Genomic DNA, 13,258 nt, shown 5'->3' on the forward strand with positions numbered 1-13,258 from the left:
AACAAGGTGGCTTATATGGGAATGTTGTCTTGTCTGTGAAAAAAAAGGTTTTGAAAGGGTAATTTCGAGGAATTGACCATAACGTCCATTTTGCACAGCAAAGGGTTTCCACAACAAAGGAAGGCAATCAACAGGTTGTTATCCAGACGGCGAAAGGGTGTACATGACAACCCTCGTTTCCCCGGCGCTATAGTGCTTACACTCAGGCAGTACATGTAATTCTGAATAGTGAGATCCCCATCTTGACGACTTCATACTTCAACATTCATGTAAAATAGTTCGTAATCTTGGGACCTGATACTAGCTGCAAGAAAATAATATATGATCGCGAATGCAAACGGTTTTGAATACAACACAAAGGAAATTGACAACAGAGTTTACTTCTATTTTTTTCTGAATGTATTTCAGCTGATATATAACATGGGCTACAGGTATGGTTGATAGCTCGATTTGGCCCAACTAAGTTATTGTTATAGTCAGACCAGTTGTTTTCATTGTCTGTGGTTTTATCCAGCACATGCACATTAAACAGATCCAACTACATAAATGTTAGTTTACACAAAGTACACTGACGTTAATTTTCGTCAATAATCATCGCTTAATTAGTACCAAACTGACGTCTGCCATGCACCAGTATTTCCTCGGCCGTTGCACTTCAATCGCACTATTCCGAACAAAGTTTCCCAGGTAATGCATTGCAAGAAAATTCACAAATTCGTTTCATCTTTTTCTTTTCGAAGTTCTTTAAAGGCCTCTGCAAAGCAAATTCGAAAAAAAAAAACATTCGAAAAAATAATATTTACAAAGCTTATTGTAAGCTAGGGTTGGTCTATCGCTGTGCTAAATGCAACAGGCCTCGCCTCTCTTTTACACTGGGAACCAAATCCTTCCAGGTTCATTCGCACAGTGGAGGTCCTTGGGGTTAAAATTTGAAATACGACTTTAGAGCTGATTATTGGGCCCTGGAAATTAAAATTGTGACCACCTCAACAATGTTACATGAAGAAACACTAAGCACGTTTAAAGTTGCAGTAGGCCTTCCAAAATGGGGGTTCCCTCAGCCTTGGAGAGTCAGTGAGCCTTGTAACCGTGCGTTTGGTACAGCTACGATGTTTACGCCTGACAAAGACTAACACCTGTATAGGTTGACAAGTCCCGGGACTTATACAGGTATTGTACATGTACATGCTGCCCATATACATGTACAATACCTAAAATAGGGGCATCCGTGCTCGAAGGAGTTAGCGCGCCAGCACAGTGCAATGACCCATGTGCCTGTCACCAATACGATTTGCTGTGAGTTCAAGTTCAGCTCATGGCTTCCTCTCCAGCCAAAAGTGGGAAGGTCTGCCAGCAACCTGCAGATGGTCAGGGGTTTCCTCATGCTTTGCTCGGTTTCCATTATGCTGGCCGCCATCGTATAAGCAAAATATTCTTGAGCACAGCATAAAATAACAATCAAATTAATAATACTTAAAATAATGTGGCTTATATAGCTTAAAGTACCACTAACTGCTGAGAATCCACGGACATCAATTATTTTTTTATTTCCATCCTGATATCGCATTTATTGCAAGCCTAGATATACCCATCTTTTCTTCTGAGACGACAATTTTTTAAACTGCTCATACATTTGTGGAACAATCCGCCAGAATATTTCCAGATTTCTCAACATGGTTTAGTAATTCTCTATCATTCTTTATAGGTCATCATTTTCCCCAAAAGACGGTTTTGTGGAGTTCATCGTAAGATGATGGTCATTAACGCATTCATTATTAATTCCAAAGCACTTAAGTTCTCTGTGGTGATTGTTGAAAATATCCTTATTCTTCTTGTAACACCAACATCTGATGGTCAGCTAGAATGTACAAACCACCAACATCTGATGGTCAGCTAGAAATTACAAACCACCAACATCTGATTGTCAGCTAGAAAGTATAAACCACCAACATCTGACGGTCAACAAGAATGTACAAACCACCACCATCTGATTGTCAGCTAGAATGTACAAACCACCAACATCTGATGGTCAGCTAGAAATTACAAACCACCAACATCTGATTGTCAGCTAGAATGTACAAACCACCAACATCTGACGGTCAACAAGAATGTACAAACCACCACCATCTGATTGTCAGCTAGAATGAGCAAACCACCAACATCTGATGGTCAGCTAGAATGTACAAACCACCAACATCTGATTGTCAGATACAATGTAAACACCACCAACATCTGACGGTCAGCTAGAATGCACATGTCCAAAACCACCACCATCTGATGGTCAGCTAGACTGTACAAACCATCAACATCTGATTGCCAGATACAATGTACAAACCACCAACATCTGATGGTCAACTGGAATGTACAAACCACCAACATCTGACAGTCAACTAGAATGCACATGTGCAAAACCACCAACATCTGATGGTCAGCGAGAATGTATAAACCATCAACATCTGATTGTCAGCTGGAATGTACAAACCACCACCATCTGATGGTCAGCTATAATGTACAAACCACCACCATCCGATGGTCAGCTAGAATGTACAAACCACCAACATCTGATGGTCAGCTAGAATGTACAAACCATCAACATCTGATTGTCAGCTGAAATGTACAAACCACCACCATCCGATGGTCAACTAGAATGTACAAACCACCAACATCTAATGGTCAGCTAGAATATATAAACCACCAACATCTGACAGTGAAATAGAATGCACATGTCCAAAACCACCACCATCTGATGGTCAGCGAAATGTACAAACCATCAACATCTGATTGTCAGATACAATGTACAAACCACCAACATCTGATGGTCAACTGGAATGTACAAACCACCAACATCTGACAGTCAACTAGAATGCACATGTGCAAAACCACCAACATCTGATGGTCAGCGAGAATGTACAAACCATCAACATCTGATTGTCAGCTGAAATGTACAAACCACCACCATCTGATGGTCAGCTAGAATGAACAAAACCACCAACATCTGATTGTCAGCTAGAATGTACAAACCACCAACATCTGATTGTCAGATACAATGTAAACACCACCAACATCTGACGGTCAACTAGAATGCACATGTCCAAAACCATCACCATCTGATGGTCAGCTAGAATGTACAAACCATCAACATCTGATTGTCAGATCCAATGTACAAACCACCAACATCTGATGGTCAACTGGAATGTACAAACCACCAACATCTGACAGTCAACTAGAATGCACATGTGCAAAACCACCAACATCTGATGGTCAGCGAAATGTACAAACCATCAACATCTGATTGTCAGCTGAAATGTACAAACCACCAACATCTGATGGTCAGCTATAATGTACAAACCACCACCATCCGATGGTCAGCTAGAATGTACAAACCACCAACATCTGATGGTCAGTTAGAATGTATAAACCATCAACATCTGATTGTCAGCTGAAATGTACAAACGACCACCATCTGATGGTCAGCTAGAATGTACAAACCACCACCATGCGATGGTCAACTAGAATGTACAAACCACCAACATCTGATGGTCAGCTAGAATGTATAAGCCACCAACATCTGCCAGTCAACTAGAATGCACATGTCCAAAACCACCACCATCTGATGGTCAGCTAGAATGTACAAACAATCAACATCTGATTGTCAGATACAATGTACAAACCACTAACATCTAATGGTCAACTGGAATGTACAAACCACCAACATCTGACAGTCAACTAGAATGCACATGTACAAAACCACCAACATCTGATGGTCAGCTAGAATGTACAAACCACCAACATCTGACAGTCAACTAGAATGCACATGTACAAAACCACCAACATCTGATGGTCAGCTAGAATGAACAAACCACCAACATCTGATGGTCAGCTAGAATGTACAAACCACCAACATCTGATTGTCAGATACAATGTAAACACCACCAACATCTGACGGTCAACTAGAATGCACGTGTCCAAAACCACCACCATCTGATGGTCAGCGAAATGTACAAACCATCAACATCTGATTGTCAGCTGAAATGTACAAACCACCAACATCTGATGGTCAGCTATAATGTACAAACCACCACCATCCGATGGTCAGCTAGAATGTACAAACCACCAACATCTGATGGTCAGTTAGAATGTATAAACCATCAACATCTGATTGTCAGCTGAAATGTACAAACGACCACCATCTGATGGTCAGCTAGAATGTACAAACCACCACCATCCGATGGTCAACTAGAATGTACAAACCACCAACATCTGATGGTCAGCTAGAATGTATAAGCCACCAACATCTGCCAGTCAACTAGAATGCACATGTCCAAAACCACCACCATCTGATGGTCAGCTAGAATGTACAAACAATCAACATCTGATTGTCAGATACAATGTGCAAACCACCAACATCTGATGGTCAACTGGAATGTACAAACCACCAACATCTGACAGTCAACTAGAATGCACATGTACAAAACCACCAACATCTGATGGTCAGCTAGAATGTACAAACCACCAACATCTGACAGTCAACTAGAATGCACATGTACAAAACCACCAACATCTGATGGTCAGCTAGAATGAACAAACCACCAACATCTGATGGTCAGCTAGAATGTACAAACCACCAACATCTGATTGTCAGATACAATGTAAACACCACCAACATCTGACGGTCAACTAGAATGCACGTGTCCAAAACCACCACCATCTGATGGTCAGCTAGAATGTACAAACCATCAACATCTGATTGTCAGATACAATGTACAAACCACCAACATCTGATGGTCAGCTAGAATGTACAAACCACCACCATCTGATGGTCAACTAGAATGTACAAACCACCAACATCTGATGGTCAGCTAGAATGTATAAACCACCAACATCTGACAGTCAACTAGAATGCACATGTACAAAACCACCAACATCTGATTGTCAGCTAGAATGTACAAACCACCAACATCTGATGGTCAGATGGAATGTACAAACCACCAACATCTGATTGTCAGCTAGAATGTACAAACCACCAACATCTGATGGTGAGCTAGAATGTACAAACCACCAACATCTGATGGTCAGCTAGGGTGTACAACCCACCAACATCTGATGGTCAGCTAGAAAGTACAAACCACCAACATCTGATGAGAAATCTAAATTTCAACTGGATTCTCATTTTATGCAACACCAGCTTTCTTATTTAACAAAATGTACCCAACGCATGAATTTCCCTTTATTACAAGTTGATTTGTAAAAATGAACACTGCATTGAAACTGAGGGAATTGGCATTACAGTAAACTGAGTTGACATAGACCATTTTCAGCATTTCTTAATACATCTTCATCTTTTTTTTTTTTTTTTTTTTTGGTTTAACTGTACTTCCATGAAAAAGGCAGCAAATCAGGAGAAGCGAGAAGTTAACATCTTTCTCCGCATCATGCTTACGATACGTGTAAATACTGATATCAAAATAATAGTCTTGTTTCAGGAATATAAGGTAACAGAAAATAGTGAATGAACTGAATCAATGTAAAGGACATAAGCATACAAGCTTAAGAAAAAAAAAAAACAAAAAAAACAGAAGAGTTCAGCAACTTCAACTTTTGGCACCTTTCTTCTGAGTAGCACTTTTAATAAGTAAGTGATTGCCAACTAGAATTTAAGATCAGCATCAACATAGCCAGAGTCTTAAACATTTATATTTACATTAAATTTACTTGTTCACGTTCAAGCATGTACATATGCCAAGTAGTCAAGTGTAATTACATGCATTCTGATCAAATTTGTCTGAGGTTCTTCATCATGGATTACACACGAGTGGAATCTTCATCATGGATTACACACCAGTGGAATCTTCATCATGGATTACACACGAGTGGAATCTTCATCATGGATTACACACGAGCGGAATCTTCGTCATGGATTACACACGAGTGGAATCTTCATCATGGATTACACACCAGTGGAATCTTCATCATGGATTACACACCAGTGGAATCTTCGTTATGGATTACACACGAGTGGAATCTTCATCATGGACTCTGACTATGTTGAACAGGGCACAGCGTACTCTGTAACATGCCATTCCTTCAGGGAGGCAGACAGTTCAGCACAAGTCTTTTTTTCACACATAAACACAGTTTGGAATTGGCTACAGGAAGGTAGGAAACACAAAGACATAACTGGTGGCCAGCTGTACAAACAGTTGCGCAGTAATTACCTCCCCTTTCACCTTACAAATAGCATAACCTTCACTCAACATTTAGCACTTACAATGAATACTAGCCTTACATGTACGTATACAATGTATTTGTTTTCAGTACAATAATTCATTGTTGATTAACTAATTACAAATTCTGGTTTTGGTAAAGTTTGGGAAAAAAAATCAGGATCAAACTATAGTCCCAAAGCCAATCAAAATAATTCTAACTTAACACCAGAACTGTTGGTTAAATGTTTTACCTGACAAGTTGACTGCCTAAGACTAGGACTAAGACTGCATACAGGATTCCCACAGGTAAGAAGGATATTTTCTAACTGACCACTTTAAACAGTATCTTGTTCAATCCAGACAATGTGCTGGAGAAACTCACATTCTCTTATGACTGTACCAAGAGCCTGACTACATACCAACGGGCAGGCCCAAATTGTTTTTATTATTATTTTTTTTTTTGAACCACTTTGTTAAAGAAAATTGAGAAAATCTGACATTTCAAAACAATGAGTTTTGAAGTTCTGTGTAGGTCCTTGAAAATCAAGGACTTTTTAACAATCTGAAGGACCTGTGAGAATCCTCTGAAACTAACATGAATTTACTTTCTGTTGGAACATGTTTGAAACCAAGAATCTTTGAAACCAACTAAGTAGCCTCACTCAGTTGTGCTATTAAATACCAATGACAATTCATTCTTCACTGCTGTGTGACCTGTGCCCCCACCCAACCAGAAGAAAGAGAATATAGCAGGGCATGGTTAATCCAGATAGCCCAGGGGTCAGGTAGATATGATGCCTGGTGAAGGGACAAGCATGTGTCTTGTTGCTGAAGAGGTGTGAACACTAGGATGCTGAGGTGGCTTGTTGGGCAGCTTGCCTCCGTTTCACGTCCCAATTATATACACGTGCCATATCTGGGCAAGCGGTCAAGGGCAATAGCACTCATATCACATGTCTCAAATATAGGATCAAATCTCAATGACGGTTTATGCCTTACTAAGCTAAATATTTTTACCAATACAACTGCAGACTGGCTTGTTTGAGGGAACCTGGAGGAAATCACGTCTACTTGTAAAATCGTTTTTTTTTCCCTCTTAGAATTCGGCCAAAAGGTTGCATTTTTAGAGGCATATGAAGGTCAAAAAGCTATGCTTTTGGTGTTTAAACTTACACTTTTCCACACTAACGTTCTAAAAAATACCTTGCAACACCTTTTAAAGAGAACCTCAGAAACTTTTAGAAGTAACTTAGTCATGAAAATTTTTGTACATCAAATACAGTAATTACCTGACATAAAGCTGCAGCTAACAATAAAAAAAGATCTCATGAACTCAAAAGTGTAGCACTTTAGAACACTTGGCCACTATGCAGGATCATTCTTTACATATCATAAAACAATACCATAGACTACCTGAATTTACAAGCAAATGCATTGAAGAGCAGATAGAGGAAGCTGGAGGCATAATCAATCCAGAAATTATGCATGGTTCCAGTTTACTTAAAAATGCATGACACAGTTGTCTCCCTTGAATCTAAACTCGAAAAATATAGCCTACCCAAGCCACTTTCATTTAAACCTCATAAGTCATATTTTAAGTCATTTTTTTGCGAAAGGCGTCTGTAAAATGTTATAGTTAGCAGAAATATCTCTTATGACGTTTTGTGAAAGTTGGTCCAGTACATTATAAATGATCGCAAATGTCTGACAATTCTTTCTTCAAATATCTTTCTTCTGCTTCAGTGAACAGAGCATATTTATAAATATGTCAGGCTTCCATTATACCATGAGGTCCAAAATACTCACCATACAAAAATTGCAAGCCATATTTACCAATACCTTATCACAGCCTTTATGAAGTTTACATCATTTTTGTGTTTGCTTTTTTTAAATTTTAACCCTACCTTCATAGATACAGTCATAGCGGAAGTGACAGTCATACTGGTAAAAGAAAAAAAAACCTGACGAGCTCAGATAAAATCTGATCCATACTATAAAAAGGATACTGACTTCTAGCGTGGTGGTTTGATCTCGTATGAAGCCCAGGTCATCTTCTACCTGAGCTAAACTTCTACTCGCTGCATCGTAATTTTTCTCTAACAATTTTTCTGCATCATCTAAATTGTATTCCAACATCACATTGGCCTGAAAACAAAACAAGAAATGATACTGGTCTTGACTATACCTAACACAAAGCACATTTATATCTACATTTACATAAGGATCTGAATGAAGAAAGTATAAAGACATATTTTTGTAGTATACAATTACTCAAAACACCTGGAAGAGCAGCTAGTCAAGTATTACAGTATACAGTACATTCAATTGTAAAAATAATATTTTGTTTCTTCTTCTTCTCAAGATATAAGAGGAGAGTTTTTCTTTAAACGTCCAACTTACCCCAAGCCAGAGACAGACTTTTTCTGTGGGAGGTATCCTAGCCTTAGCATACAGCTGGTCTGACAATAGAAACCTAGTCTCTAATGGCTCTGTCGAGTCCTGAAATTACAAGATTTATCCTGAAATTACAAGATTTATCCCTGAAATTACAAGATTTATCTGTTTTCTTGCTGCTTAATAATCAGGAAAACCTACATCTTCTTACAAGGAAACTAAGAATTATTAGAGAAAAAGAAAAAAATCTTTCTGCGCACAGTAACATACCACTGCCTCCTCTATAACAAATAGAACAGAATATCAATGAAACTTAAAATTCAAAACTTCAAAGAATTTCCTAGTTGATGGGTCTTCATCATTTCAATTTGAATTCACCGACAAAAAAAAAAAAAAAACTATTGAAACTTCACTGGATATTACACTACAAATTAGGATGCAAAAACCAAAACTAGTGTTCCAAAACTTCCTGAGATAAATCACAGAATCCTAAGTTTGTGGTTTTATGTAAACTGAATTTTTGAATTAATGCTGAAAAGAACATATAAATGAACATAGAGACAGACACAGAGATGCACACAGCCTGTCCACATTAACACAGTATTATTATCTTAGATCTAACATTTACCTGTGAATATTCATTTATCATAAGTAATGTATAAAGCAAACAATACCTTAAGTAACTTTGCAAATTTACCAAAAGTATTAATTATCAGACAAAGAGACTCACCTTCTTGCTTTGAAGATGTTTAACAATATCTAATGAAGTTTTTATGTCTGGCAGCTGAGTTTTTAACCTGGAAAACAAATAAATCAATCAGTCTTAAGTTGGTATTAAAGAGGTGTGCACAATAATTAATAAACACCACACATTAATTTTCCCATTAAATAGAAAAGCACTAAATAACGTATAAATGAAGTACTTAAATGTATTTTTGAAGCATCTGGCAAACAGTTTTTTATTTGTTTACCATATTTCACCTTCAGTTTGATCTGTAAAAAAAGCACTTTCAGAAGAACATAAAGGTCTAAAATGTTACCTTTGAAGCCAAAGCTTCAGTTTTACTGAAAACGAGTAAATCAAATAAAAAACAAAAAAAAAATAAAAAATTTCTGAAATAGTCCAATGGATGAATCAATAAAATCTAGTGTTATCTAGGGCTCAATTTACCTGGACTTCTTCGTGTTGAGGTTGTACTCCATGAACTTGTATTTACTGTGCTGCTCATCCAGTCTCTTCAAAACACCTTCTGTAGACTCATTATTCTCACTCTGTTTCATGAAAGCATCCACATCTTCCTACAATGGAATTACATACATGTTGTACAATTCTTAAAACCATCCTTATTTCCAATCAATATTCATTAAATTCAGTACCTAAAGCCCTGAAGATTAGTAATTCTTAAGGCCCCTCCTGAACCTGTCATGAAACTTCAACAAAATTAAACATATGGCATGGACAATAAGGATGAACTGATAAAATAGCCGACAAACGGGCCCATGTGACTAAGATTCAACTGAAGATTAACTTGACTAAAGTCAGCCAAGCAGATTATGCAACACTGCACAAACAAAAACATCCCAAATATGACAAGCTCGTAGGACTCTTGTCGTCATGCTTTAAATTAAATCTGAATGTTAAAATTTGGCCCCTTGGTGCTGGAAAGACTGCAAAGTTTGTCTGACAGAGTGTCAAATTACTAAAAAACGAATGAACAAGAGTACGTATATAGGGTGGCCATAAAAAAATGGGCTGTACTTTGATGTCGCATTGCTCCATTATCCTTTCTTCAAACCCTTTCAAACTTTAGACATTCCAATGGCATGATTTTGCTAATATACTGACCAATTTTCAAGGTCATAGCTTGAGTAGTCTGTACACAGGGTTAAAATGAAAACATAGCCTCAAAAACGCACGTTCCAGTGACCCACACTGCATCACCTGTCAGGTGTCATGAGTAGAGCGCGCCCTGCACCTGTGTGACATGTATCAAGGACTGCTGGAAAAAAATTACTCTTAAGGAGATTCAGGACTCGATCAATTCATGGAAGAAATATTTGTGCCCTCTCTACCGAGAAGATGGAGGACCAATTGATCACCTTTTCATGTAAAGCCAGGTAGAACATCCTTTTGAAATGTCCAGAACATGCATTTTTGACTCTGCTTTGATTTTGGTCCCATGAACAGAAATCTTAAAAGGATGAAATTGAAATTTGGTCTGTATACTCAGGACATAATGGCTTATGAGTGTGTAAATTTTTAGAAGCTGACGTAAGAGGGTTTCGGAGATACTGAGTGTCAAAGTACGGCCCATTTTTTTATGCTCACCTCATATATTTAATGGACTTTTAGGCCGTGTTTAAGAATGGTGGGCAGAGCCCTGAGGAACCAATGACCATCCACAGGTTGCTAGCACACCTTCCCATGCACGGTGGAAGCGAAAGCCAGCAAGAGCAGGACTTAATCTCACAGCAACCACACTGGTGAGAGGCTCCTGGGTCATTGTGCTGCCCAAACCATAACCACACCCTAATCAATTAGCAAGGCCTACATGTAGGTCTTGAAGTTTCATATTAGTACAGCAGATATCAAAATCACCACAATAAATCAACAGATTTAAGAAAAGGAACATTCACTGCTGTTTACAAGATCAATAAGTCTTCGCCTGATCAAGTTCACTGGCAGGCACAAACACTTTGGTCAAATTTAATAGAAGGCAATCTGTCAAGTTTACTTTCAGCACACGGGGGGCGTTCGGGACAAAAAAAAAAAAAAAAAAAAGAGGTGACCAGCGCATTTTTATGCTTCCCATCTTTGCCTACACACTCGTTATTTTGTTGGGGTTTTGTCACAAAAGGTGAGATTATCATAAAGTCATGATAAAAAATAAAAATTGTTCCACAGTCACACCATTTTCCACAATATTCTGACAGAAAACAACGAATCAAGTATCACTGGCCTTATGGTAACACACATAGTATTAAAGATGGCCCAAGGATCAAGAGAGGACAACTAACTGTACCCAATAGTTAACTAACCTGCTTATGGGACTTGTCAAATCGGCTGATTAAAGAAAATTCATGAATGCCACAAATTGAAAAAGGAGCATATTTTCCTTAGGGTCATCAAGTCCACAGCCATTCCAACATGCACAGTGTCAGTGGCAGGACAGAATGACCCTGATCTTAAAAGCTTTCAGGTCATGACCTTTATCACACTTTGTGCATAGCTCAAATAAATTACCCGACTCCTAACTACATGAACATATACATGGATAAGGTATTCAGTCCTAAAAAAGCTTGAAGTTTGGACATCAGAACAGGACATGATCATTGGCACATTATTGTTTAACACTTTGGATACACACTATTGATTTAATGTTCAAAATTGCTAACACTACTAGGTAGCTAACACTTTCACGAACCCGAAGTATTCGTTGAGTTATGTGTAACTTGTACTGTAGGCTTGGCAACAGAGAGGTGAGAGGTCAGGGCTCACCTTCTGCAAACACGACCTGGCCCTAGAGTTTTTGCCGTGCAAAGTGTTTTGAGTAGAAGAATCAAGATGAGAGTGTAAGAACATGGACAGAGCCATATGATAGTTGGGCATGATAGGCTGGCTTTTCAGGCATATGATGACGAGGCGTGATTAGATGTGTATACATGTACTGTGTCTTCTTGTGACAAGAACTGAGACATCATGACGACGACACCAAACATAACACCCAACCCAGTCACATTATACTGGAATTGGACCAACCAGTCCTGTTTCCTTGCTCTAACCTCTCAGTGCTGTGTGTCAAGCGAGGAAGTAACAAGTACCATTTTTAGCGTCTTGGGTATGACCCGATCCGGGTTTGATTCCGCGTCACCCGACTTCGACGCGGACGCTCTCACCATTAGTTATGAAAAAGGTTAACAAGGTGAAGGTAACTGTTGAAAAGTCACGGGGCGTCAATGGCACCTGATCAAGGCATATCTTTCATAAACGTCATGCTTGAACTGATTGTCTGCAAGTTTCAATTCTGCTTCATGTATCAGTAAGATGCCACAGTGTCAGCATTACTACAGCAGAACGGAACAATTAAGAGCAATGAGCAGACGACAAAAACGTGCATGCATAGCAGTTCAACATTAAAATTCACAAAAATTTTCATTTCAAACCAACTGTATGCCTAATTTTAATATTAGGACATGAGAAGACAATCACTTCTCCATTTTCTTACACTATTACACAAGTTATCAGAATTTCAATATAACGGGTAAAGAGTCAACGCCTTTGTTGAACTGCTGTTGTCTTGCAGCGTTGTGTTCCAAAACGACCTAACGGTTCAAAGCCAAAGCGTGACTAGGACAGCATGCACCGCATTGTAATGCACGCACAATCGTGTGCATGGCGACGCATGATCATAGCGATGACAATTCGTGGAATGAAAAGAAACAATTATTAGCAGTTTTAACTTGTGAATTAACTAAGGGGTAAATCAACCAGAGTGCACAGAAATTACCACAAAGACAGCTTTCGGCATTCCTGTCGCAGACTTCTCAGCGCTTGCTGACTTCGATGAATTTTCAGTCGCCATGATGAGGTTGGTGTGACTGATCTCCCCTCCGACGCTGGAGAGTTCCACAAGGAAAATGGCTACTCTCTTGAAACA

The 13,258-nt window shown here is 38.7% G+C and overlaps 1 protein-coding gene across 1 annotated transcript; it reads right to left on the minus strand.

The window, feature by feature from the left end:
• Positions 1-5,367: 5,367 nt before the first annotated feature.
• On the minus strand, positions 5,368-13,185 carry LOC135469877 (prefoldin subunit 3-like). The gene is made up of 6 exons (XM_064748509.1): positions 13,109-13,185; positions 9,772-9,899; positions 9,331-9,397; positions 8,607-8,705; positions 8,213-8,351; positions 5,368-7,122 (listed from the first exon to the last, which is right to left on the minus strand). The coding sequence occupies exons 1-6, from the start codon at positions 13,181-13,183 to the stop codon at positions 7,052-7,054; spliced, it is 579 nt and encodes a 192-aa protein (XP_064604579.1). The 5' UTR covers positions 13,184-13,185; the 3' UTR covers positions 5,368-7,051.
• Between the last annotated feature and the right edge of the window lie 73 nt (positions 13,186-13,258).

Source organism: Liolophura sinensis, chromosome 1 (assembly GCF_032854445.1).
Source record: "Liolophura sinensis isolate JHLJ2023 chromosome 1, CUHK_Ljap_v2, whole genome shotgun sequence".
Classification (NCBI taxonomy): domain Eukaryota; kingdom Metazoa; phylum Mollusca; class Polyplacophora; order Chitonida; family Chitonidae; genus Liolophura; species Liolophura sinensis.